The 27260-nt window shown below is 42.9% G+C and overlaps 1 protein-coding gene across 7 annotated transcripts in view; it reads left to right on the forward strand.

The window, feature by feature from the left end:
• MEAF6 (MYST/Esa1 associated factor 6) overlaps positions 1 to 27260 on the forward strand; it is a 58460-nt gene that overhangs the window by 3781 nt on the left and 27419 nt on the right. For all 7 annotated transcript variants that reach the window (XR_012241673.1, XR_012241674.1, XR_012241672.1 and 4 more), the window contains exons 2-5: positions 5279 to 5394; positions 6088 to 6175; positions 20737 to 20782; positions 20973 to 21165. Coding sequence is in view for 2 of the 7 variants with exons in the window: in XM_073615526.1 (XP_073471627.1) it covers positions 5279 to 5394; positions 6088 to 6175; positions 20737 to 20782; positions 20973 to 21165 (443 nt within the window). In the remaining 5 variants the exon portion in view is untranslated. The remainder of the gene's footprint in view (positions 1 to 5278; positions 5395 to 6087; positions 6176 to 20736; positions 20783 to 20972; positions 21166 to 27260) is intronic.

Here is a 27260-nt window from a genome sequence, read left to right on the forward strand (position 1 = left end):
GCATGACCGTGCAATCGCCAGTTAAAGTAGTGCAGTGCTAAGTAGCAAAAAAAAATGGCCTGGTCATGAAGGGGATTAAACCACCCAGAGCTGAAGTGGTTAAACAAATGGATATATGTATGTGGGATCCTTGTGAAAGCTGGAAATTACAGTAAGGCCTCATGCACACTAGTTTCTTCTGATTGCTTTTCTCCTGTGAGGAGAAAGGCAATGTTAAAAACGCACCTAGAGCCATGTTTTTCAAACTCGTTCAGGTGCGTTAGGTGTTTGGGTGTTTTATTTACTTTATTGGCCAGAATATTCCTTTATTCCTTCCAGGCCCTGTGCTGATCGGCTGCCCTGCTGCTTCGTGAACACAACAGGTCACTCGCTCGACACAGGCAACGTTGGCTTGCACAGCTCAGTGCACATTCCAAAGCAGACTTGCAAGTAGGTGGTTAGCAATCTTTTTTTTTTTTTTTATTGCGGAAGAGACGTTGCATGACTTTTCTGTACGTAAAGAGCTTTCCTGCTCACAGTTTTTGAGAATAGGACTTAAGTTCCACTTTAACTGTTTCCCAAAACCATCACATGCTATGAATCATAACTGTCAAAGCTGCTTGTGCTCTCAGCTGAGCTGTCAAGCTTTAAATGGCTGGTATCATAGCTGATCACATGTGCAGCGTCATGGCAACTGTAAACTGGCTAAGATGTCAGACTCCTTGGCTGTAAAGGATGCTAGGGTTTAGTTTTGCTTTAAAGGATAAGTGCATTTTTAAAGGCTCTTGCTCACAGCAGGATCCTGAGTAAGGGCTTGTTCACATGGGCAGCTGGTGGGTGGCACGAGCCCTTAAACAAAGTGCCAATCTTTCTTGCCCCCCTTCCCCTGACCTAACTTAATCTTCCTTTCCACTGATGCAATCTTACCTCGATCTAAAGGCCGCGGTTATACTGTTTACATCTAGCACTGCAAATCCTTTCTGTTCTGGCCATACCTACACATTACAGCTCCTTGGACTTCTATGGTATAGTCTCTGATCCTCTCCAGCCTCTAGACCAGGGGTCTCAAACTGGTGGCCCTCCAGCTGTTGTGAAACTACAAGTCCCATTAGGCATTGCAAGGCTGACAGTTACAAGCATGACTCCCTCAGGCAAAGGCATGATGGAACTTGTAGTTTTGCAACAGCTGGATGGCCGCCAGTTTGAGACTCCTGCTCTAGACAAAGCCCTATAGAAGTCTGGAAGGGCTGTAATGCACAGGTGCAGCCCAGACAGTGAAGAAGCACTAGATGTAAACTAAGTAATTGCTGTCATCAGATAAAGGTAAATATGCGTCTTTGGAGGGAGATATATATCCTAACATTATTTGTGATAAAATACACATTTGTGGCTTGAATATTACTTAAAGTGGAACTAAAGCCCTGCTTTCAAAGACTCTGAACAGGCAGGCTCTTTGTTGCAGAAGAGGCATGAAATATCTCTTGCAGTAAAAGAAACCAACCTGCATGCTCATTGCTCATAGTCTTCTTTGGCATGTACACTGAGATATTAGTGCGGCTGGGTTTACATTTCGGTATGACACCTGTGTAGCAGGATCACTGCATTCTTGTGTGTACATGGCATATGACATCCTGTGCAGGCCAATGAAAAGAGCCACAGTCCGAGAGCCAGAAAAAGCTGGGTAGAAAATGCCGGCGAGGGATGTCAGACCGTTGAAGGAGAGGTAAGTATTGCGTAGCTTAACTTTTTACTTTTAATGCCCTGTACACACGGTCGGATTTTCTGACGGAGAAAGTGCGATCGGATTGTGTTGTCGGAAATTCCGATCGTGTGTGGGCTCCATCGGACTTTGTGTGTCGGAAATTCCGATGGAAAAAGTTTGAGAGCAGGATATAACATTTTCCGACAAAAAAATACGATCCTTTAAATTCCGATCGTGTGTAGACAAATCTGAATGCACAAAGTGCCACGCATGTTTAGAATAATTTAAGAGACGAAAGCTATTGGCTATTGCCCCGTTTATAGTCTCGACGTACGTGTTTTACGTCACCGCGTTCAGAACGATCAGATTTTCCGTCAACTTTGTGCGACCGTGTGTATGCAAGACAAGTTTGAGCCAACATCCGTCGGAAAAAATCCGATGGATTTTGTTATCGGAATGTCCGACCGTGTGTACAGGGCATTAGAGCTGATTTTCCCTAGAGTGTGATAACCTGCATTTTTCCACACTGGATCAATGCAGGTCACCACTGAGGCACATAGAAAGTAATTGTTTTCTATATGCCCCATTCACACCATAATGCTGGTGCAATGTGCGTTGTAGTGCAAAAAAAAAAATTTTCACAGCACACTGGATGCTCTCTTCTGAGTGCCGTAAAATGTTGGGCCGACTGTATAGCCACTCAGATCACTTTTACTGGAATTATGGGTTTTATTAAAGTTTTCTTTTTTTAAAGCAGAACTCCAGGAATGATCTGTATTGCATACTTATGTTGGTCCAGTTTGGTACAATGTAAGTATGCATACAGGCATTCTCTGATTAGACAGTGTAGGGAGCGGGGTAATGTCACCTTTTGAACTTCCACCCTTCCTTCTGGGGAAATCCTAGGAACAATGAGGATGCCAAATCTAGCGGAAAGATGCTCCAGGACAGTGTAGCCATGTCTCTCTGCTATATTGGCGTTCCTCCTAATTCCCAGGATCTTGCTTAAAGGGGTATTAAACCCAAAAGCAGCTTACCAATTAGATGTGATGGGTGCATTAGTTTTCTTTCTTAGGCTTTCTTTCTTCTATTTTCATTTGGTGATCCAGCCAGTAAGTCTGTTTTTCAAAAGAACAAACTCTCCCGCAGATGTATCAGTTTACAGGGCTGAGACAAACCATTTACCACTGACAGGGGTGCTTGCAATCATCAGCTTTTATTTATGTAAAACATTTACCCCCCCCCCAAAAAAAAAACTGTTTGCTGTAACTGATTATAAAATGTTAGCTGGAGTTTGACTTCAGTTTGTTAGTGTGTCTAAATCTGCTAATGGTTTAACACTCCCCTTCCCGCAGGCTGACAGTGCTGCTGTCTGCTGTGCCCCCTGTGCTCATTCATGCAGAATGGGTACACTCTTAAGACAGGAGGTGTGTTACTGGCCAGATCATCAGGTAAAAACAGAGGGGTAAAAGCCTAAACAAAGAAAGCCAATGCAGGCACCAGATCTAATGATTGACAAACTATAATATATTACATTTTTGGGTTTCATTCTGATTTAATGCAGGGAGGCAAGGCATTATATGATGGAGCCTGCATTTTAAAGCAAGGTCCTCTTTACAGGCTTGTTGACACCATGGCACATGTAAAATCACACCTGTACTATTTTTGGCAACTCATCACAGTGCACAGGGCGTTCACTTCTGTATGTTGTGAAGCTCTTTAGTATGTTACCATGTATGCTACGGTGTGAACAAGAGCTAAAGCCCTATTGAATTAATGCAACATTATATATTTGTATATCTGGAAACCCCAAACATTTAATTTATACAACAGGTTGTGTGAAGGAGTAGGCATATTGCAGTCAGCCTTTTCATCCGTTAAACTTTACCTGTACATCGTATCCAATTTTTAAATCAATCTTTAGGCTGGGTTCACACTGCCGTGTGGAGCTGCTCACAGCAGGGATCCAGTGCGTCCCTGTTCACCATTTTCAGGTCCGAATTTTCAGATGAATTCGGACCTGAAACGGACCAGATGACGCACAGGACTCCTGTGCAATTCACTCCGCAGCTGTCCTGGAGATGTGTGAACCGGCTCCATAGAGAGCCGGTCACAGTCTCCTGGCATGTGAATTGGATGCAGAGAAACTCTCATCCAATTTGCAATGGTGTGAACCCTGCCTTAAAATAGATCTCCATGTTCTGTATAAAGTTAGTGAAAATGGAAACATGTCTGTTTACTTCCGCTTCATAGAAGATAACGGCGGGTCACTCTGAAAAACTGACAAGGTGGGCTTGTGTAAAAGGGGCCTAAGGAAGAATTAGGAAATTTGGTGTGTGTGTGTGTGTGTGTGTGTGTGTGTGTGTGTGTGTATAAAGCCATATTCTCTTTGGGGAGATTTCACACTACTTCTGTCTGACATAACAGATGTGTATAATGATGCCTCTGGCCAAACCAGCCTAGTGTCACTGCTACCACACTGGCAAGCAAGATTTTGCAATGTTACGGCCAGTGAGTTAGCAAGTCATCTGATGCATGTAAACAGGTTTACAGGTTTGGGTGCTGCTTTATAAATGTGAATCTGTCTGCCACAGAACATGTATAATTTAGATGTGTACAGGCCTGTCTTTCTTCTCTTAAAATGGAAATACATGTTTTAATTTGACTGTGCGGTCTCCTCTTTTTCATATTTACCAAAACTATAAACTGGGAGTGCCTACCTAGACAATTCCTTAAATTTTTATAGAATTAGGCAGGCCCTGTGGTTATTTGTGGATTTAAAGGGGATTGTACAATCATATTGTAATATGTATGGTCCAATTTACATAGTATACTTGACCTCAAAGGGCTTTTAACTCCCTGTTGGATACTTTTCTCTCCTCCCCTTTTTTTTTTTTTTTTTTTTTTATCTGTGGAAATGGAATACATTTATATCTGTGAGCATAGCCTCAAAGTGAATGTATTATCATAGGAGAAATACATGTGGTGCAAATGCTGAACTTAAAAAGAAATGCTGGTTGGGTATTGATAGGTTCAACATCATTGACTTGAAACAAATATACATATTTTATCAACCAAGTCCAAAGTAAATTCAGAAGCCCTTGTCTGCATACTTGTTCTGGTTCACAACTGCATTGGAGCAAGAAGGCTGGCATGGTGGCCTAGCAACTAATATTTTTTAGACAAGCTGTCATCAATGGCAGCGTCCATTGCTCTCACGGGAAAAGTTTCACTGAAACATATTAGTAACCAAAAGGACGTTTATCATAAGTAATGGAATGCAATGTAGAAAAGTCACTGACAGAGATTGGACAAGGTATAGTCCTGGTTCTTCACAATGCGCACATTCATCCCTGAAAGTTATTTTTGCAGCGTACTTAGGCATGTGTGTTTCAAGAGTCATGGGTATGGTAGATTGGAGTCTTTTTCACACTGTGTTATTTAAATATTTTATGTTGTGTGTGTATGTATATGTGTGTGTGTATATATATATATATATATATATATATATATATATATATATATATATATATATATATATATATATATATATATATATATATTATAATTTTTTTTTTTTTTTTTGTCGCCTTATAGGAGACCTTGGCAAATCTAGAACGCCAGATCTATGCTTTCGAAGGAAGTTATCTGGAGGATACCCAGATGTATGGGAATATCATCCGAGGATGGGACCGTTACTTAACAAATCAAAAGTAATATATTGTTTTGTTGTGAAAGGTTGCATTGTTTAACTACTTAAGGACCGTGCCTATTTTGGTGTTTACAAGTTAAAGCGTAGCTGCTGACTTTTAATAATCGGACACTCAGCGGTCAAGCGATGCGGGCGTACGAAGCCCTGCTCCTCTCCCCCTGGCGCTGGCATTCTTACTGTGGGCTCCCAGCTGTGGCTTCCCACCCCCCCCCCCCCAAAAAGGGAAAACAAATTAAATGCCAAAGGTTGCATGTCAGAGGGTCACCTTCACTTAAAGCGGAAAGTTCCATTTTTGGGTGGAACTCCACTTTAAAATCTTTTTTTTTTTTTAACACCCTAGAGAATAAATTGGTGGTCGTTGCAATACTTTCTGTCACACCGTATTTGCGCAGCGGTCTTACAAGTGCTTTTTTTGGAAGAAATACACTTTACTGTTTTTTTTTTTTTTTTTTTTAATTAGAATAAGACAAGTTATTTTTTTTTTTTGTATTGTGAAAGATGATGTTACAACAAGTAAATTGATACCCAACATGTGATGCTTCAAAATTGAGGCCCAGGGGTTATGTGTCTTTTATAATGGTGAATGATGTGCTTCCTGTCTCTAGGTGGGAGGAGCCTTATCTCAATGCTGCCTTGGAGGATTCCCAGAAAATGAGTTACCAGGTTCCTAACTGTTTTTGTTTATCTCATTTAGGAACTCAAACAGTAAAAATGATAGAAGAAATCGAAAGTTTAAAGAAGCAGAAAGACTTTTTAGTAAATCTTCAGTAACTTCTGCAGCTGTGAGTATTTAAAATTACTTTTTGACCATTTGGAATTGATTTAGAAAGGAACAGTTGTTCACCATGGAGGGTGCATGCTCACTAAAGCATGAATGTCATAGAGAAACTTACAAAAATGTATGACTGTTGTCTAGGTTCTGGGGTGTTTTTACTTTTTTAGTCCACATTCAGCCTGTTGTTTCCACAAACACGACAAGTGTGCTTTGGCAAGGCATGTGCGTTACCAATATTTAACAATCTGAATTGGCCCTAAATAAAATTAAAATAAAACCTGGTTTTCCTGGGTTTGGTACTTTGGGAAGGTTTTGAGGAGACCGTTATTGATTTAGATTTTCATTATATGGAAAGAAAAGGATCATTATCTGGAAATTTTTTTTTTTTTTTTTTTTTGTGAAAGCTTTTCCAGCTGAACATTCACCTGAAGCATGACAGTGTAAGATCACTGTGTGAATGGGATGTTCACTTCACTTGCATTGTGGTAATGCAACGTATATTGCCCCGTACGCACGATAGGATTTTCCGACAGAAAATGTTCTATGGGAGCTTGTTGGAAATTCCGACCGTGTGTAGGCTCCATCGGACATTCTCCATCGGAATTTCCGTCACACAAAATTTGAGAGCTAGTTCTCAAATTTTCCGACAACACAATCCGTTCTTGTAAATTTGTGTGTACACAATTCCGATGCACAAAGTTCTACGCATGCTCGGAATCAAGCAGAAGAGCCGCACTGGCTATTGAACTTAATTTTTCTCGGCTGGTCGTACGTGTTGTATCTCACCGCGTTCTTGACGTTTGGAATTTCCAACAAGATTTGTGTGATCGTGTGTATGCAAGACAAGTTTGAGCCAACATCTGTCAGAAAAAACATGGATTTTGTTGTAGGAAAATCCTATGGTGTGTACAGGGCATATGTGTTAGCCAGTTGCTGTGTCATTCTCCTGCATTTGCATTCCAACACACTGCACCTTGCATTGCAGCACAACACACAGTAGCACACTACCAGGCATCCTATTACTAAAAATGCTGCAGTTCCAATTTTAAGTCCCTTGTACATTTGGGAGCCCTTCGATTGGTTGCAAAGCCTTACATATACCCAGTGAAGCGACTGGCTTCAGGTGATGTACTGAGATAAAACCAATCCTCTGCATGTTTATTTGCAGCCATCTGACCTGTACAGCCGCCTTCAACACACAAATGAGGTTTTTCTCTCGGCAACAGAAAGCAGGGGACAGGGCAGAGCTAGAGCACAGAGTACTTTATAATCTCACAGCTGATGGGGAAATGACACACCCATCACTTTTCATAGGCTCAGAGAGACACATAGGGGAGGGTAAGGCCTCATACACACGGTTTGATTGTTGTACGACGAGCGCCTGATTTTTGTCAAAAGCGTGTGTGTGGAATTTTGTCTAGCATACTAACTATCCGCAAATTTTCCTTTGACAAACACAAACTTAGTGACGTACTATGAGAGTATAAAGAGGAAGTTCATTTCTCAAGCGCCACCCTTTGGGCCCCTTCTCCTAATTTCATATTAGTAGAAGTTTGAGCGTTGATTTGCAATTTTCAGATTGTACAAAACAAATGCCTTTTTAAAATATGTTTGGCATAACTACATCAGTATCACCAGCAAAGCAGCTTCATTATTATCCCATTAACCACTTCTGGACCGCCCCCCGTCGTTTTACATCACTAATTTGAAGAGTAATACCGTTGTTATGGTAGCAGCTAGCTACCATAACCCCAGTATCCTCTTCAAGAGCGGGCGGTCCACTTCAAGATAAAAGTGGTCTCTGCTGTGGATTCGCCACAAGACTTTTATCGGCGGCGGGAGAGGGCTCCCCCTCCCGCCGCTCTTCTGAGCCCTCTGCCGCTTACCGGAGCCAGCGGTAGTGGCGGAGGCGATCGGATCCTCTCTCCTATCATTGCAGGGAAGAAGTGACGTCAAAACGTCACTTCCGCCCATAGCTCTTAAAGAGACTTTTTTTTTTTTTTTTTTTTTGTGTAAATCTGAGGTCTTTTTGACCCCAGATCTCATATTTAAGAGGTCCTGTCGTGCTTTTTTTCTTATCGTACATTGCGGGACACAGAGCCATAGTAGTTACTATGTGGGCTATAGGCCACCTTCAGGTGATGGACACTGGTACACCCTAAGACAAGAAGTCCACTCCCTATATAACCCCTACCACTACTGGGATTACCTCAGTTTTTTTCGCCAGTGTCTAAGGTGTTGGTCACGAGTAAAGATGTGCTGTGCTGAGCTCCACTGGAGCAATCCTTGCTGGGGCTAGCTATGCAGCCGGATCCATTCTAAGTGTCTTTTAGGCAATGGTATCCGGGCCTCGTGTCCGAAGAAACAAGGTTTTTGCCTGTAAACGCTTCTATTTTTAGAGAGCGGGATCCAGTGTTTTTATGGCCTCGATACCAAAGTTTTACTGGCGGGATGCTGTTACAGGTCCAGGATTGTGGGTTCACCGAAGGTCCCCGGCTCCTGAAGGTTTAACGGAACCCACTGTCAAGGGTGAAGATTGGGTCTGTTGGTTTTACCAGAGAAAACCCTGCAACGGGAAAGGTAAGTGGAGTTTTCTAAGAAACTTTTGAATTCTCTTATGAAATGTCTCCTTTAGGTAGTAAATGCTGTCATGTGTCACCACTGGGGGCTGTATGGAGCACATACCTTCTCATGCTTCCTCAAAGAGATCACGCTGTGTCCGGAACAGGCTTCCTTTTCTCTCCAGCCAGCAAGCAGACCTCGGGTAAGTCTAGGGGGATTTTCCTCCTCACCAGATACCCCCACATGTGCTTTATTCTCCCCCTCTTCATGAGGAAGAGCTCAGAAAAAAAAAAAAAAAAAAACGGTCAGCATGCCACCCTACTCGGTGGCTTCCAGGCTCTCTCCTGGCCATTTTTTCCCCTCTGAGTGATCCCGTGGGATCGAAGGCGGAAAGCTCATTTTAAAAAGAGGAGAGGGGCCGTAGGCAATGGAGAGGGGCAGGGCTTAGCGTGGCGTTGGCGTCCTCCAACGTCCAATGTGGGAATATGTGTTTCCAAAGGCACCATTGCTGCTGTAAGCTGAAGGAGGGGCATAAAAGCGGTTTGGTGACACAGGCATTCCTTTTGACACATTTACTATTGCATCAGGCTGAGAATTAATGGCGGGGCTGGACTATTGCTAAAGCAGTGGATGTGTTCCTTCTGGTAGTACCTCTGCTTTGTGCATCGGGCTATGGTCGGAAGGGGGTAAAAACACCTCAAAAAAGGGCTATAGAAAGACTTCTACAGCCACAAGGAAGCCTAGAACCATCTCAAAAAAGATGGCATCCTCCCCTGAGAGTACTTTGGCTGGTCAGAATGAGCCATCAGGGACGTCGAGTGTTGCAGCTGCTCCTAACACTGCAGCCCCTGTTTTTATATTACTGAAGATGTTTTTTTCCTCAATCATTTTAGGCTTGGAACAAAGATTGATGCCTTAATGGCATCCCAGAGTGGGACTAAGCGTAACAGGTCCCCGTCCATTACCCAGGACCCTCAATCTGAGGATCAGGGGGTGAGACATGACGAATTTCTCTCAGGGGACCAGGAAGAGGCTGATGACTCCTTCTCTTCTGAAGAATTTAATACGGATGGATTGGGTTCTCAAGAAAGGTTGTTGGTATAATCTCTCACTGAATTGGTCCGCTCCACATTTTTGCTGCCAGTAGCGGAGTCAGTTGATGAGCCCACTTCTTGTTAGGGCTCGCTAAAGCCTCCCCAAGCTGTTTATGCTTTTCCTATCCATTCATTACTAAAAAAAGCTTATGTATTCTGAGTGGGAGCACCCAGATAAACAGTTTTTTCCTCCAAAAAAGTTTTCAACACTTTATCCTATAGAGGAAGAGTTTAATAAGAGATGGGGGATTCCAGCAATTGACGCTGCTATATCCTCTGTGAACAAAAACCTAACTTGTCTGGTAGACAATGCTCAAATGCTGAAGGATCCAACAGATAAGAAGTTGGAATTCCTATTTAAAAACTATTTCTCTGGCAGGTTAATTGGTTCAGCCTGCGCTGGCAGCGATCGGGGTATCTCAGTCCTTAAAAGACCAATTTAAAAAGGTGCTCAATCCCTGATCAGCAGGCCCAAGATTTGGCCAGGATATCAGAGGCGTTATATTTTACAGTAGACGCTATGAGAGGTTCTATTCTCCAGGCCTCACGGCTAATGCTCGGGCAGGTGCATGTGCGTACAATTCTGTGGTTGAAAAACTGGTCAGCTGAAGCACCATGCAAAAAGCTCTTGGCTAGTTTTCCATTTCGCGGTGAACGGTTGTTTGGAGACGATTTGGATAAATACATCCAAAGAATTTCTAATGGAAAAGTTCCCTTTTACCAGTTAAGAAGTTTAAGCGTTTTTCTTTTAAACAAGCTTCTTCTCCAGTGCCAGGAACATCGGCCTCCAGGCAGTCACGACAGCCTCCACCGTCAAGTTCAAGAGGTAAACCTCGGGGTCAAAGGAGGCCCTGGGGGAGGAAACCCACAAAATACTAAAACCTCCTTATGAAGGGGCGCCCCCGCTCGCTCAAGTGGGGGGAAGACTTCTGCAGTTCTTAAGGGTCTGGCAGGAAGAGTGTCGAGACAAATGGATGGCTTCCTCAATATCTCTAGGTTACAAACTAGAGTTCCGAGAGTTCCCTTCTCATTTTTCTCAGATCAAACGTTCCCAGAGATCCAGAAAAAAAGAAGACTCTTTCTGGCTTTGGATCATCTCTTGTCTCAAAAAGTGATATCGGTGGTCCCCATGGAAAAGCGAGGGTTAGGGTTTTATTCAAACCTTTTCATGGTACCAAAACCAAACTGGGATGTCATTTTTAGATCTCAAAGATCTAAACCGGTTTTTGAATATCCGCTCTTTTTGCATGAAGTCAATCTGATCAGTGGTCTCAATTCTACAAGATGGAGAACTGCTAGCGTCAATCGACATCAAGGATGCTTATCTCCATGTACCTATTTTTCACGCTTACCAGAAATATCTACGCTTCGAGATAGAAAATCTTCATTTTCAGTTTGTAGCTCTGCCTTTCGGTCTAGCGACTGCACCTCGAGTGTTTACAAAGGTTCTGGATCCCCCTTTAGCCATATTAAGGGCTCGGGTATAACGATTCTAGCTTATTTAGACGATCTACACTTAATAGATCAGTCGGTAGCCCGCTTAAACCAGAATTTGGTCACCACAGTCAGCTACCTGGAATACCTAGGTTGGATTCCCCACCTAGAGAAATCCTCATTAAAACCATTAAGGAGATTGCAGTATTTGGGGTTGATCATAGATACAGCTCAGAAGAGGGTTTTCTTGCCCCAGGCAAAGATCAGTTCCATAAGGGAACTGATTCAGGTGGTCAAAGCAAAGAAGAATCCTTCTATTCAACTTTGCATGAGATTGTTGGGAAAGATGGTGACTTCATTCCTTATGCGCAGTTTCACTCGAGACTGCTGCAAAACAATATCCTGTCAACTTGGAACAAGAAGGTCCAAGCTCTGGACTTCCCAATGCGTTTATCCCCCAGAGTGCGTCAAAGCCTCAGTTGGTGGTTGATATCCAAGAATCTTCAAAAAGGAAAATCCTTCCTACCAGTTACCTGGAAGGTGGTAACAGATGCCAGCCTTCTGGGCTGGGGAGCAGTCTTGGAAGAAGCGTCTCTCCAAGGAAAATGGTCCAAAAAGAAATTACCTTGCCCATCAATACTCTAGAGATTCGGGCTGAAGGCCTGGATGCTCAGATTACGGAATTGTCCTGTCAGGATCCAATCTGACAATGCCACAGTGGCCTATATCAACCACCAAGGGGGCACGAGAAGTCGTGCGGCCCAGAGAGGTGAATCATATCCTATCTTGGGCAGAAGGCAACATTTCTTGCCTATCGGCAGTCTTCATTCCAGGAATAGAGAATTGGCAGGCGGACTACTTGTGTCGCCAACAGTTGTTCCCAGGAGAATGGTCTCTTCACCCTGACATCTTTCTGTCAATATGTCAAAGATGAGGAATTCCGGACATGGATCTGTTTGCGTCCAGGTTCAACAAAAAGATCAACAACTTTGTGTCAAGGACAAAGGATCCGCTGGCACGCAGAACAGATGCCTTGGTTTTTCCGTGGGATCAGTTTTCACTGATCTATGCGTTTCATCCTGTTCTGCTGCTTCTGAGCCTTCATCGCAGGATCAAGCAGGAAGGGAAGGAGGTGATTCTTGTGGCCCAGGAGATCTTGGTATGCAGAGATCGTAAAGATGGCAGTAGGGGACCCATGGACCCTACCACCATGGCCAGAACTTCTCTCACAAGGTCCAGTATTCTATCCTACCTTACAAACACTAATTTTAACGGTTTGGCTATTGAGACCCACATTCTGAAAGACCGTGGGCTGTCAAGGTTCAGTAGTTTCTACTTTGGTTAATGTTAGGAAGCCGGCCTCCAGAGTCATATATTAGAGTCTGGAAGGCATATGTCTCCTGGTGTGAATCCAGGGGTTGGCACCCCAGGAAATATGTCATAGGTAGGATCCTTGAATTTCTACAGATGGGATTAGAAATGAAGCTGGCCTTGAGTACTATCAAAGGCTAGGTGTTGGCTTTATCAGTGTTTTTTCAAGACCACTTGCTTCACACTCTCTCTGGTTCGTAGCTTTATTCAGGGGGTAACTCTGATTAATCCTTCGGTTAGGTCACCCCTGAACCCTTGGGACTTGAATTTAGTCCTGTCGGCATTACAGAAACAGCCTTTTGAGCTGATACGAGATATTCCCTTGGTCTTTTTGACAAGGAAATTCGTTTTTCTGGTTGCCATATCTTTTGCAAGAAGAGTATCAGAGTTAGCTGCTCTTTCAAAGAGCGATATTTGATTATTCATAAGGATACGTTTGTATTGCGTCCTCATCCTAATTTCCTACCGAAGGTAGTGTCAGGTTTTCATTTAAACCAGGATATTGTTCTGCCTTCATTTTTTCCAGAACCTCATTCTGCGGAAGAAAGGTCACTACATTCTCTGGATGTGGTGAGAGCAGTCAAGGTCTATTTGAAGGTGACCGCTCAGATTCGTAAAACGGATGTTTCCAAAACGTCTTTCAGGACAGCACCCGAGAGATCATGGCTCCTCCTCCCACAGGAAACACCTCATCAATTAGGTCTTTAGAGTCCTCCACGTTGCTTTATCAGTTTTTTGTGTTTCCTCCAGCTGGAGGAACACCTCTGGTGGGGGCCATGATCTCTCAGGGTTTTCCTGGGAGATACCGGTTCTCACCTGTTAGGTCTTTTTGCTGGGGGAGTGGTCCTCCCACTTGCCTCCTGTTGGATGGTCCCCTGGGCTCCCTCTCCCGTGCTCGGGATGAGCCTGTACGCCCGGGAGGGCTGCTTCTTTTTTCTTTTCAGACAAGCGGCCGTCCTCCGTTCCCCGCTGGATGCTTGCATTGCGGATAAGCGGTGGAGGAGCGGCTGCCATTGTTGGTGACAGAGGAGCGCCTTAGTCACGTCCTGGATAGGAGAGGCAGCGCTTCCGGGTCGGCGCGCGTCGTCCTTTCCGGCCGCAGAGGGAGAGGGCAGGGTCACCTGGTGCCTTAATTTCCAGGTCAGCGCAGCGGCGGTTTCGATTCTGGAACCGCCGTTCGTTTCACCATGCGTCCGCAGACCGCTGTGGATAGCGATGCAGCGGATAAGGGGGCAAGCCAAGGCACCAGCAAGGCTAAGGTAAGGGACTGTGTTCTCTAATACCCTGGGCCATTTTCTCCTGTGAGGAGGAAAATGAAACAGATGCCACTTCTAAGTACAAAATGTCGCTAGAAGAGGTTGGAGGACTCCTGAAAGTAATCCATGCTACTTTGGGTAGAGAAGAGGAAAAGAAGGAACTCTCCCTGTATGACCGCATGTATGCTGGTTTAGGAGATTCAAAAGGCCGTTCTTTTCCAGTCCATTCAGTTATTACAGATATGATTAACCACTTGACATCTGCGCTATGGCCGAATGACGGCAACAGCGCGGACCTGAATTCCCCGGGAGGCCGTCATGACGGCCTCCCCTGTGCACGCGCCCTGCGCATGCCCTGCAGGGAGCGCCCTATGATCACCGAGTCACAGAGACTCGGGTGATCACCGATCCGAGTAAGGGGCCAGTCCTAATAGCGTGAGTAGAAAAAAAAAGCCGATCACTGGCTCAGATGCGATGATGAGGGACAATGGTCCTGAAGTGGAAGAGGCACATCTGCCTCATCTGTGCCACGTATCAGTGCCCACAAGTGCCAGGTAACACTGCCTCCCAACAGTGCCCATCACTGCCGCCTCATCAGTGTACATCAATGAAGGAGAAAAATTACCTGTTTTAAATTTTTTATAACAAAATATAAAAAAATAAAAACCTTTTATTTAAAAAAAAAAAAAAAAATTCAGTCTTCTAACTTTTTTTTAACAAATAATAAATACCGCAGAGGTGATCAAATACCACCAAAAGAAAGCTCTATTTGTGGGGAAAAATGATAAATTTCATTTGGGTACAGTGTTGTATGACCGCGCAATTGTCATTCAAAGCGCGTCAGCGCTGAAAGCTGAAAATTGGTCTGTATAGAAGGGGAGTTTAAGTACCCAGTAAGCAAGGGGTTAAAAAGAGTGGCTGAAACCTGAGAAAAAGCCATTCTTTTCCTGGGCTCACAAGAAAAGATTTCCATTTTGAGGAAAATCCTGATTCTATATGGAACAAGGTTCCAAAATTGGACTCTGCCTTTTCTCGTGTCTCAAAGTCTACGGACCTCGCCTTTGAGGATATGGGCACTCTGGCGACAACCTGTGTTGCAAGGAATTTAGATCACTGGGTTAACCAGCTGAAGGCCCATGATACAGCGGATTCCCCAAAACAGGAGAGTCTAGACTCCTTTACAACTGTCTGCAGCAATATCATATATTGCAGATGCTTCTGCAGAATCTATTCGCATGTCAGCCAGGTCAGCAGCTTTAGCTAATTCTGCTAGGAGGGTCTTGTGGCTGAAAACTTGGCCAGGGGATACTGCATCTAAAAATAGACTGTGTAGTATTCCCTTTGCAGGCAATTTGTTGTTCGGTTCAGAGCTAGAGTCCATTCTTGACCATACGGCAGATAAAAAGAAGTCGTTTTCAGTCAAGAAGAAACAGGAGCAGACCCGTAAGCGTTTTTTTCGGGCCCAAAAAGGGCAGCAGGAAGGAAAATCGCAGAGCAAGAGGAAGCCATGGTCTTCCCAGAAGCCCAATAGTAGGAGTGGAGTGCTCTTCAATCCTCCTACGACCTCTGGAAAACAGCAATGACTCCCCCCTCAAGGTAGGGGGAAGACTCCAGGAGTTTCTTCCTCGGTGGAGAGCCATTACTTCAAACCCGTTCATTGTGAATATGCTCTCCCTGGGATACGTGATAGAATTCACTGAAGAACCTCCAAAAAGATTCTTGATGACAAATGTCCCAAGGAATTCGGTCAAGGCTTTCGCCATGAAGTCCCTAATTCAGTAACTGAAAACCCAGAAAGTCATTGTTCCGGTCCCGACAGGGGAGTTCATCCAGGGTTTCTACTCGCATGTATTTCTCGTTCAGAAACCTTCAGGAAAGTTTCGCCTTATCCTGAATCTCAAAATGCTGAACAAATCAGTAGAATACAGAATGTTTCGGATGGGTTCACAAGATGCCTACCTCCACATTCCTATTGCCGCCAGGTCACAGAAATATCTGAGGTTAGCACTGAAAGAAGGGAAGAAGGTGGTATATCTGCAATTCAGAGCACTCCCGTTTGGTCTGCCATCATCCCCAAGGGTGTTCACGAAAATAATGGCCGAAGCATTGGCGCCTCTGCGTCTAGAAGGAATCTCAGTGATTCCTTATCTAGACGACCTGCTGTTTTTTTGCTCAAACCAGAGAAGGTCTTCAAGAAAACTTGGTCAGGGCCCGTGTTGACCTAGAGTCCATAGGGTGGATCTTAAACCTTCAAAAATCAAATCTGCTTCCTTCACAGGAAGTGTTATTCCTGGGTTTCCGTATCAACTCTTTGGAGCAAAAAAAATTTTCTTCCAGAAGAAAAACAGAAAAAGTTGATACAAGTGGTGTCATTGCTACAGTCCAACCAAATTCTGTCCATCAGGAAGATCATGTCAGCGTTGGGAACCCTGACCTCTTCCATACCAGCAGTCCAGTGGGCAAAGCTCCATTTCAGACCTCTGTAAAGCTTTCTGTTAAAAACCTGAGATCACCAGCCAGATTCACTAGTGAAAATCCCCACAAGGGTGAAAAGGAGTCTTTGGTGGTGGAAGAACCAGACAAGGTATTCAGAAGGCCTGTTATGGTGCTTCCCAACCCAGGTAAGGTTAACAACCAATGCCAGCTCCTGGGGTTGGGGGGCCTCACATGACTGGTCGGTGGACCCAGGGCTCGTGGTCCACAAAGGAAGCACTGAGGTCCTCAAATTGGAGGGAACTAACGGCGATAGAAATGGCCTTGCTAACCTTTGCAGAGGAGGTCCAGGGACAGCATATTCAGATCCTGTCAGACAACGCCACGGCGGTGGCTTACATAAACAGACAGGGGGGAACCAGAAGCAGAATTCTGCAAAACCTAGCAAGAGGCATTCTAAGTTGGGCAGAGCTCCATACTCTATCCTTGTCCGCGGTCACCTTAAAGGGGACTCTAAACGGGGTAGCGGACTTCCTCAGCAGGAACCAGGTATTCAAAGCGGAGTGGCAACTGAATCCAGAGGTCTTCCTTTTGATAGTGAAAATATGGGGGCGGCCAAGAGTGGATCTCTTTGCAACTCAGGAAAATTCTCAAGTGTCATGCTTCTTCTCCCTGAACAAGAACGAGTCATCACTGGGAGTGAATGCTCTGGCGCACAGTTGGGAATTTCACCTCTGTTACGCATTCCCGCCGTTTCAGCTTATCCCTCGGGTCATAACAAATGTCCGGAAGGAGGATACAACAGTAATCCTCATCACTCCCTTCTGGCCCAAAAGGCCTTGGTTTTCATGCCTTCTTCAGATGCGACTAAAATCATATTGGCACCTTCCGTTAAGAAAAGACCTCCTGTTACAAGGTCCTCTGCTTCACCAGAAAGTAGCAAAGTTAAAACTCACGGCTTGGCTACTGAGGAGAAGCTCTTGAAGAGAAAAGGTTTCTCAGATAAATTGGTGGCTACCCTCCTATCCAGCAGAAAGAAGGTTACAAGAGCAATATATTCCAAAGTCTGGAAAGTCTTCAACTCCTGGTGCACAGCATCTGACAGATCACAAATTTCCTCTGTTCTGAAATTTCTGCAAGAAGGAGCAGACAAGGATCTAGCGGTCAGCACCCTCAAGGTTCAAGTTGCTGCGCTGGGGGTATTTCTGGAAAAATCCATTTCATCAGAACCCTTAGTGATTAGATTCTTCAAAGCTCTCACCCGGTCTAGACCAGTGGTGATCAAAAGTTGTCCAACATGGGACTTATCGGTTCTACAAGCCCTGACCAGGGAACCTTTCGAACCCATTAATTTAGCCTCCCTGAAATTAGTTACTTTAAAAACAGTTTTTTTTAGTGGCTGTTACAACAGCTCGAAGAGTCGGTGAGCTGCAAGCCTTATCAATCAGTGAGCCATTTTTTTTCCATTTTCTCAGACTGAATTGTTATAAAGACTGATCCTAATTTTTTTACCAAAGGTCGCTTCGGTCCAGAATCGAACTCAGGAGATAATACTTCCTACCTTTTTTTTCTAATCCATCGGGTAAGAAGGAAGAAGAATTCCATACCCTGGATGTTAAAAGAGCAGTTTTGAGTTACTTGGAAACCACTAAAAACTTTAGATGTTCAGATGCTTTATTCGTTTTATTTTCCAGTAATAAAAAAGGAAAACAAGCTTCTAGAGGAACCATTGCCAGATGGTTGAGAATGGCTATCTCAGAAGCCTATTGCCTTACAGGTCAAGAGAGTCCAGTGAATGTCCGGGCTCATTCTACAAGAGCTTCGCCGGTGAGTTGGGCAGAAAAAGCTGGCGCTACCCCCGAACAAATCTGTAAGGCAGCTACTTGGACAAGTCTGACAACCTTTGCCCGTCATTATAGGTTAGACCTCATGACGGCTGGGGACCAGGCTTTTGGAAGAAAAGTCTTACAGGCTGTTGTCCCACCCTAAATGGAGTAAGTCTCGATTATCCACTCGGGTGCTGTCCTGAAAGACGTTTTGGAAAAATGCAAGTTAGACTTACCGGTAACTTTTTTTCCAATAGGCTTTTAGGACAGCAGTAACCCGCCCCTTTTTTTTTTTTTTTTTTTTTTTTTTTTTTTTTGCTGTAATACTATGATATACCTGTCGCTTATGTGTTGCAGCTGGGGCAGAAGGTTCTCTACAAACAACTGATGAAGCAACGTGGAGAACTCCCATTAAGGACCTAATTAATGAGGTGTTTCCTGTGGGAGGAGGAGCCATGATCTCTTGGGTGCTGTCCTGAAAGCCTATTGGAAAACAAGTTACCGGTAAGTCTAACTTGCATTTTTTTTTATTTGTGTTGCCATAAGGTCCAAAGAGGACAGGCAGCGTCGAAATCTGCCATTTCTAAATGGATTTGTCAAGTGATTGTTCAAGCTTATGGTTTAAAGAGGAAAATTCCACCTTTTTATATTAAAGCGCACTCCACCAGGGCTGTTAGTACTTCCTGGGCAGTGCATCACCAAGCCTCCATGGCTGAAATCTGCAAGGCCGCAACTTGGTCTTCTGTCCATACATTTACCAGATTCTATCAAGTAGATAAAAGGTCATGAGGATATCGCCTTTGGGCGCAGTGTACTGCAGGCAGCAGTATAAGTCCTCTAGTCTCTTAGTGCCTTACTTTTGTTGTGTCTCCCTCCCTTCAATTGGCATTGCTATGGGACATCCCACATAGTAACTACTATGGCTCTGTGTCCCGTGATGTTTTTGATAAGAAAATAGGATTTTTAAAACGGCTTACCTGTAAAATCCTTTTCTTTGAAGTACATCATGGGACACAGAGGTCCCTCCCATCTTTTTGTTATACACGTGTATTGCTTTGCTACAAAACTGAGGTACTCCCAGTAGTGGGAGGGGTTATATAGGGAGTGGACTTCTTGTCTTAGGGTGTGCCAATGTCCATCACCTGAAGGTGGACTATAACCACATAGTAACTACTATGGCTCTGTGTCCTGTGATGTACTTCAAAGAAAAGGATTTTACAGGTAAGCTGTTTTAAAAATCCTATTTTTCTATTACAAGGGATGTTTACATTCCTTGTAATAGGAATAAAAGTGACTTTTTTTTTTTTTTTTTTTTTAAAGAACAGTGTAAAAATAAGATAAAACAAATAAGAAAAAAAATCCCGCCGAGCTCACGTGCAGAAACTAACGCATACGTGAATAATTCTAGCCCTAGAACTCCTCTGTAATTCAAAACATGCAACCTGTAGAATTTTTTTTTTTTAAACGTCGTCTATGGAGGTTTTTAAGGGTAAAAGTTTGTCGCCATTCCACAAGCAGGCACAACTTTGAAGCGTGACATGTTGGGCGTCAATTTACTCGGCATAACATTATCTTTCACAGTATTAAAAAAAAATGGGCTAATTTTACTGTTGTGTGTGTTTTTTTTTTTTTTTTTTTTTTTTTTTTTTGTAGAAAAGTGATTCCCCCCCCCCCCCCCCAAAAGTGCGCTTGTAAAACCGTTGCACAAATACGGTGTGACAAAGTATTGCAACAACCGCCATTTTATTCTCTAGGACAGGGGTTCTCAAACTATGGCCCTCCAGTTGTTCAGGAACTACAATTCCCATCATGCCCAGTCATGTCTGTGAATGTCAGAGTTTTACAATGCCTCATGGGACTTGTAGTTCCGCAACAGCTGGCAGGCCATAGTTTGGAGATCCCTGCTGTAGGGTGGGTGGGTGGGGGTGTGTGTATGTATAGATAGATAGATAGATTTTTCTAGCAAAAAAAAAAAAACTGTTTTGAACTTGTAAACACCACATCTCAGAAAGAGGCTCGTGGTTAAGGAAGATGAGAATGTGCACTACATTTCAATTGCTGCATCACGACAAGAATTATATAGCCTGCACATCCATCTTTTGTCTGAAAAAGTCAAATCGGCTGTCCCAAGCACCAAACTAACGATCCAAAAATCCGCAGACAGCTTATCTTACGAATTTTGCCTTCTGATTTTCATATCGTGTGTGTGTGTGTGTGTGTGTAAGGCCTAAGAGTCGTCTGCTGTGTGCTGGAGGGAGTGGGCCATATCCTGGAGGCTGAGGTGTCCGTTGAATCCGTTAGACGTGGGTCATGCAGAGAGGAGGAAGCAGACTTGATGCTTTGGATTCAGAAAAATACACTCTAGTGAGATTTGCTTTGTTCATTTTCATATCTGAGATTTACAACCACTTTAATATGCTACACTCGGACATACATATGCAGAAGTATATTTTCCATTTAAAGGTTATACATTTAAAATGGATATAACCCTTCCTTTGTTGCGAACATGTTCATTTTATTGTTTTGATAATCCTTCTACTAATGAGAGAAAAACTGTGAAATTGGTGCTAAAGGTAACCTTTTGCTTTTCAGGCTGTAAGTGCATTAGCTGGAGTACAAGATCAAATGATTGATAAACGTAAGTACATTTTATGACTTCCCAAATCACAGATAACTTTCACACTTGTTTGCCGCATCCTCGAGTTGTCATTTAAAAAAAATAAAAAATAAAAAAACCTGACACTGGCAGTGACCTCCCCCCTAATCTACCCTATTCTATATGAAACAAAATAAACATACCATTATCTGTTCTTACCCTGGTTTTGTAGGAGAGCCAGGCAGCGGAACAGAGAGCGACAATTCTCCAGACTTTCAGAATCAGGAGAATGAGCCTAGTCAGGATGATACAGAAGATCTAGATGGTTCCCTGTCAGGTGTCAAGCCTCAGAAAGCAGCATCATCAGCCAACTCTGGAGGGCATCACAGCAGTCACAAGAAACGCAAGAATAAAAACCGGCACAGGTTGGCTTAAGCATCATTATGTAGCTTTCACATTTTGCTTCTATTTGTCATGCAGCTGCGGTGTTTGTCTAAATATTCCTAGCACACTTTGCTGTATGATAAAGTGTAAATATGGCTCACATTGATGATTTGTTTCTTGTAACAAATTGTAGTGTTCCTATGTTGTGATTGTGAATATTAGTAGACTTTTTTTTTTTTTTTTGTGTTTGTTTTAGAATATTTGTTTCATAGGTTTAAAACTAAAAATTAAAGATTCTGTTTTGGGCAGAGTGACCTTCATTGTCTCAATTCCGCCTCATCTGTAAAGATGACCGGTGACAGTTTGGACATAGCATATGTTTAATTACCACATTGACCATTCCCTGGCCTTTTCTGATAAGTCTGAACAGTCCAGAATGGATTTCTAATTGGTTTAATTTTCACCCATCACACAAGGCAAGAATAAAGTTATTTTGCAGAATATGATGTTTGCCTCTCTAACCATTTAAACTAGCTTTTGCTAAGAGTTTAAACAAATCAAAGCAACTTACCATTACCAGTTTAGATACACTATGTGACCAAATGTTTTGTGGACACTTGATGGACATCCAAGTCCACTTTTTTTTTTTTTTTGGATTTCCATAAGGATTTACAGTGTTGGGTATTTGTGCCATTTGACTAAAAGAGCCTCTACGAGCTCAGGTATTGATGATTGACAAAGACCTGACACACACTTTGAATTCCATTTAGTTCCAAAGGTGTCCAATAGGATTGAGGTCCGGGCTCTGTGCAAGCAGTTTGAGTTCCTGCAAACCAAACTATACACTGGGGGAGATTTACTAAGACTGGAGAGTGCAAAATCTGGTTCAGCTCTGCATAGAAACCAATCGGCTTCCAGGTTTCAAAGTTTATTGAACAAGCTAAAGTTAGAAGCTGGCTACCATGCACAGCTGCACCAGATTTTGCACTCAAGTTTTAGTAACTCAAACCCTATGTGTTTGGATCTGGCTTTCTACACAAAGTTGGAAGCTTGCAGTTCTCTCTAGAATATCTGTCTTTTATATGCTGTATCATTAATCGTACCAGAGCAGTCACTAGAAACGCCTGAACACAATATTTTGGATGCGCATCCACAGACATTTGGCCATATAGTGTAGTAATATTGGGGAAATTGATGATCTGCCTTGATAAGTTTAATATTTTTTGCAATTGAAATCTGGTTTTGTATAGTCCTTCTTTCCTTCATTCCGGCTCCTTTTTAGAAAAAATTAAGTCAGCTGCTTCAACTACTGTTACTGTTGACTTTTAATATAAGCGCACTTTGCTGTCCAGGGATCCAGCGATGCTCTCACCCACACCGATACTTCAATCGGCTTCGGGTGCAGGCATTCAACATCTCTAGTAAGGGAAACAGGAAGTGATGCTTTGCGGCTTCACAACCTGTTTCCTACTGTGCATGCTAGAGTTCCACTGCGCTTCGTGAATGGTTCCATAGTCTTCTAGGCCTTATGATGTGTCCCAGAGGACTGTGGGGGAAGGAGGGGGTGCTGTTGCTTAACCACTTCCTGCCCGCCATATAGCAGAATGACGGCCAGAAAGTGGTTGTATTATCCTGACTGGGCGTCAGTCTGACATACTGCATTTCCGATCCCACTAAAGAGCCTATGACGTAGGCTCTTTACAATGTGATTAGCTGTGTCCAATAACAGCTCAATCACATGGTAATCGGGAAAGGCTGTTTATTAGCTTTTCCTCTACTTGTGCTGACGTGGCGCGAGTAGAGGAGAGCAGATCGGCTTCTCTCCTAACGGGGGGGGGGGCTGTCTGTGATGATGATCGGCGCACTGATTATCGGTGCAGACCCATCGAGGGTGCCCACTAGAGACCACCAGGAATGCCCATAAGTGATACCTGGCAGTGCCGCCCATCGGTGCCTATCAGCGCTGCATATAAGTGCCTTGTCATCAGTCCCCCTTAGTGCCGCCTTATCAGTGAAGGAGAAAACTTGCTTATTTACAAAGTTTTATAACAGAAACCTGGAGCTCTGAAGGCTTTGTATTATGTAAACCCATTCACAAAAACACAAGCCAAGAGGGGCAGGCAGAGGGCTGCGGGGGTCTGAGATCCAAAGGTCTAGTTTCTGAGCACCGTAAGTGATAGCTGTACTCGGTAAAAAGTCCCCAAGGTGGAATACACCTCATACCAAATCCATTGAAAGCCAGTACCTTGTTAATGAGTGACCTGATTCCTGGAGTTCTTTAAGGCTCCATGCACCCTGAAGCTCAAAAAAGCTTTTTCTGGACGACAGATTGCTGGCAGAAAACTGGTTGAAAAACGTGCTTTTAACAGCGTTTTGTACTAGCGTTTATGGGCGTTTTTAATAAAAATACACAGAGGACACTCCAAAAATCCCACAATGCATTGAAAAAAAAAAAAAAGAACGCCGAGCGCTAATTAACGCACGTTTATGGGCGTTTGGCATTTTTTGGCAGTGAAAAACGGCACTTTGAACGTGAATTTCTGGCGTTCAAAAAATAGCCCATAAACTCCACTGCTCATTAAAGCTAAAAAACGTCCATGTGTTCATGGACACATAGGTTAACATAGAGTGGATTTTATGGGCTTTTAAAAAAAACGCCCAAACTCCAATAAACTGCAGTTTATGAGCTTGTGTGCATGGAGCCTAAAGCTGGATTTCTTTTTCTTTTGTGGCAGTGGGGATACAGCTCTAAAACACTAGTTTCGTGCAATTTAGTTTAGTTCTATGCAATGGTGGGTATCCTATAACCTCCAAGCTCCTCCCTGTCTGGCCCTCTCCACCATTCATACTGCTGCTATTACTACTCTCACACAATGCATTGCATTCTGTGAATGGATGGTGGAGATCCTGTCATCCAACTGCTCCTCCGTTTATAAAATGCGAATGCAATACATTGTGGGAGACTAATAATAATATAAGAACCCTGAGTGGTGAAGAGGGCAGAAAATGAGGGGATGGGGTGCACATTTTCCTCAGTAGCAGCAGCTGCTGTTAGCCTTCATAGTGCTGGAAGACAGCTGCTCAGGACAATATCCAGCAGCTTTGAAGGAGGGACAGCAAGGAAGGTTTGTACCAGAAGCAGCTGCCTGCAGTTACTGTTACACAGATCATTACACATAACTAATGTGCTTGGTGCTGTATCCCAAGAAAGGAAAAACTACAGCTTTTATCCACTTCAGCCCCGGAGCATTTGGCTGGCCAAAGACCAGAGCGCTTTTTGCGATTCGGCACTGCGTCGCTTTAACTGACAATTGCGCGTTCGTGCGACGTGGCTCCCAAACAAAATTGACGTTCTTTTTTTTCCCCACAAATAGAGCTTTCTTTTGGTGGTATTTGATCACCTCTGCAACAATTTTGAAAAAAACGCATTTTTTTTTTTTTTTTTGCTATAATAAATATCCCCAAAAATATACAAAAAACATATTTTTTTCCCTCAGTTTAGGCCGATACGTAGTTTCTACATATTTTTGGTAAAAAAAAAAAATCGCACTTTTCCTGCGGCACATACACTTTTTTCCTTTGTTTTTATGGTTCCCCAAAGGCTCCATTCAGCTGTTGGGAAAATCCACCCCATGTAAGCTACAAGTCACTCAAGTCATAGTGCTGGTGCTTAGCAATTGGTCCAGTGCAGTTAAGCATGCTCCTCAATACCCAGAACTGGAGCACAACAACATGCGGAATGTGCATTTCCGTAACATAATGGTTTGAATCCAGCCTCAAGGTGGCCAGTGCTGGACATGTTTGAATATCTGTGTAGCTCCAGTAGCCTCTTGTGTATTGCGCGCCCCCCCCCCCCCTTTATTACAGCCAGGGTGGATTTGATTTAAATCCCATTTTTAAATGGCAATTGTCATCTTTGACCCGCTGCTGACTCACCGACCGCCCATGATGTATCTGAAATGACAGATGCTCTTTAAATGTAAGGACTCATTTTTGCTGGTAGTTAGACTCTTTAATGTTTGCAAACAAAATTAAGGTTTTTCTATTTAGAATAATAAACTGTCAGGTTAGTAAAACGGCAATATCAGAACCGATTCAATCACAGTTTGTAGTGTACATAGATTTCCAAAACAATGGGATAGAGGAATATTCCTGAACTTTTGTTTTATCTCATGGTTACTGTGAAATTTGTGTGAATGCATCAATGCAGTGCATGTTATCTCAGCTTGCAGAGCTTAGATTCATTGAATGAGTTTACCAAAAATGTAAATATTGCAGAATATACAGCCTCGTGCCACACAACTAAACTCAATTTCATGCTGAATAACTAAATTATTAATGTATCCTAAATAAAAAAAAAAAAAAAAAAAAAAACACTGACTCTGGGCTATCATCATCATCATACCCAGGGCACAGTGACACTACTCCGTCATCATACCCAGGGCACAGTGACACTACTCCGTCATCATAATCAGGCACAGTGACATCCGGCTATCATCATAATGCAGGGCACAGTGACACTGGGCTATCATCATAACCAGGGCACAGTAACACTATGCCGTCGTCATATCCAGGGCACAGGGAAACGGATCATCATCATCATATTCAGGGCACAGTGACCCTATGCCATCATCCTCATCATATCCAGGGCACAGCGACACTGGGCTATCATCATATCCAGGGCACAGTGACACTACGCCATCATATCCAGGGTATAGTGACACTACTCAGATTTACTCATACCCTTTGTAGTGTACATAGATTTCCAAAACAACGGGATAAATGAATATTCCTGTACTTTGTTTTATGTCATGTTTACTGTGAAATTGTGTGAATGCATCAATGCAGTGCATGTTATCTCAGCTTGCAGAGCTTGGATTCCATGAATGAGTTTAACAAAAATGTAAATATTACAGAATATATAGCCTCATTCTACATAACTAAGCTCCACTTCACGCAAATTGCTGTACCCATACGTCAGTAATTAACGCTAAATACCGAGGTTATGGCAGCAGATAGCTGCCATAACCCAGTATTTTCAGGAACGGCGTGCGGTTCTCTTTTGGATAAAAGTGGTCTCCACAGCAGATTCGCCATGAGATCTCTTATCGGTGGTGGGAGAGGTGCCCACTCCCCTCCCGCCGCGCTCCGGTCGTCTCCCGTGGATGCTTGGCTGCCGACTGAGGGGAAGATGGCCCCTGCTCGGCTCCATAGCATGGGAGGGCGGAAGTGACGTCAAACGTCACTTACGTCCATAGCTCTTAAAGAAGAATTTATTTTTCCAAGTGTCATGCTTTTTTTTTTTTTTTCTATTACAAGGGATGTTCACATTCTTTGTAATAGGAATAAAAGTGACCCAAAATGTATTTTTATTTTTTTAAAAGACAGTGTAAAAAAAATAAAATTTAAAAAGTAAAATTAAATAAGGGGGGGGACTAAAAAAGTTAAAGTGAAGAGCTTGCGCGCAGAAGCAAACGCATATGTGAGTAGGGCCCGCATATGAAAACTGTGTTCAAACCACACATGTGTGGTTTTGCTCTATCGATCACGGTGATACCTATCATTTTAGCCCTAGACGTCCTCTGTAACTCAAAACTGGTAACCTGTAGAAATTTTTAAACATCGCCTATGGAGATTTTTAAGGGTAAAAGTTTGTCACCATTCCACGAGCAGGCACAATTTCGAAGCGTGACTTTTTGGATATCAATTTACTCGGCATTACGTTATCTTTCAAAATATTAAAAAAATTGGGCTAACTTTACTCTTGTCTTACACTTTTTTTAAATTAAAAAAAAAAAAATATATATATATATATATATATATATATATATATATATATATATATATATATATATATATATATATATATATATATATATATATATATATATATATATAATTTTTTTTTTTTTTTTAAGTGCGCTTTTAAGACTGCTGCACTAATACTATGTGACAAAGTATTGCAATGACCACCATTTTATTCTCTAGGGTGATAGAACACCCGAAACGTTATATAGATTTTTTTTTTTTTTTAAGTAATTTTATAGCAAAAAAAAAAAAAAAATTTTAACTTGTAAACAACAAGTGTCAAAAAGAGGCTTGGGGCCGAAGTGGATAAACTAAATTATTCATGTAC

Source organism: Aquarana catesbeiana, linkage group LG02 (genome assembly GCF_042186555.1).
Source record: "Aquarana catesbeiana isolate 2022-GZ linkage group LG02, ASM4218655v1, whole genome shotgun sequence".
Lineage (NCBI taxonomy): Eukaryota > Metazoa > Chordata > Amphibia > Anura > Ranidae > Aquarana > Aquarana catesbeiana.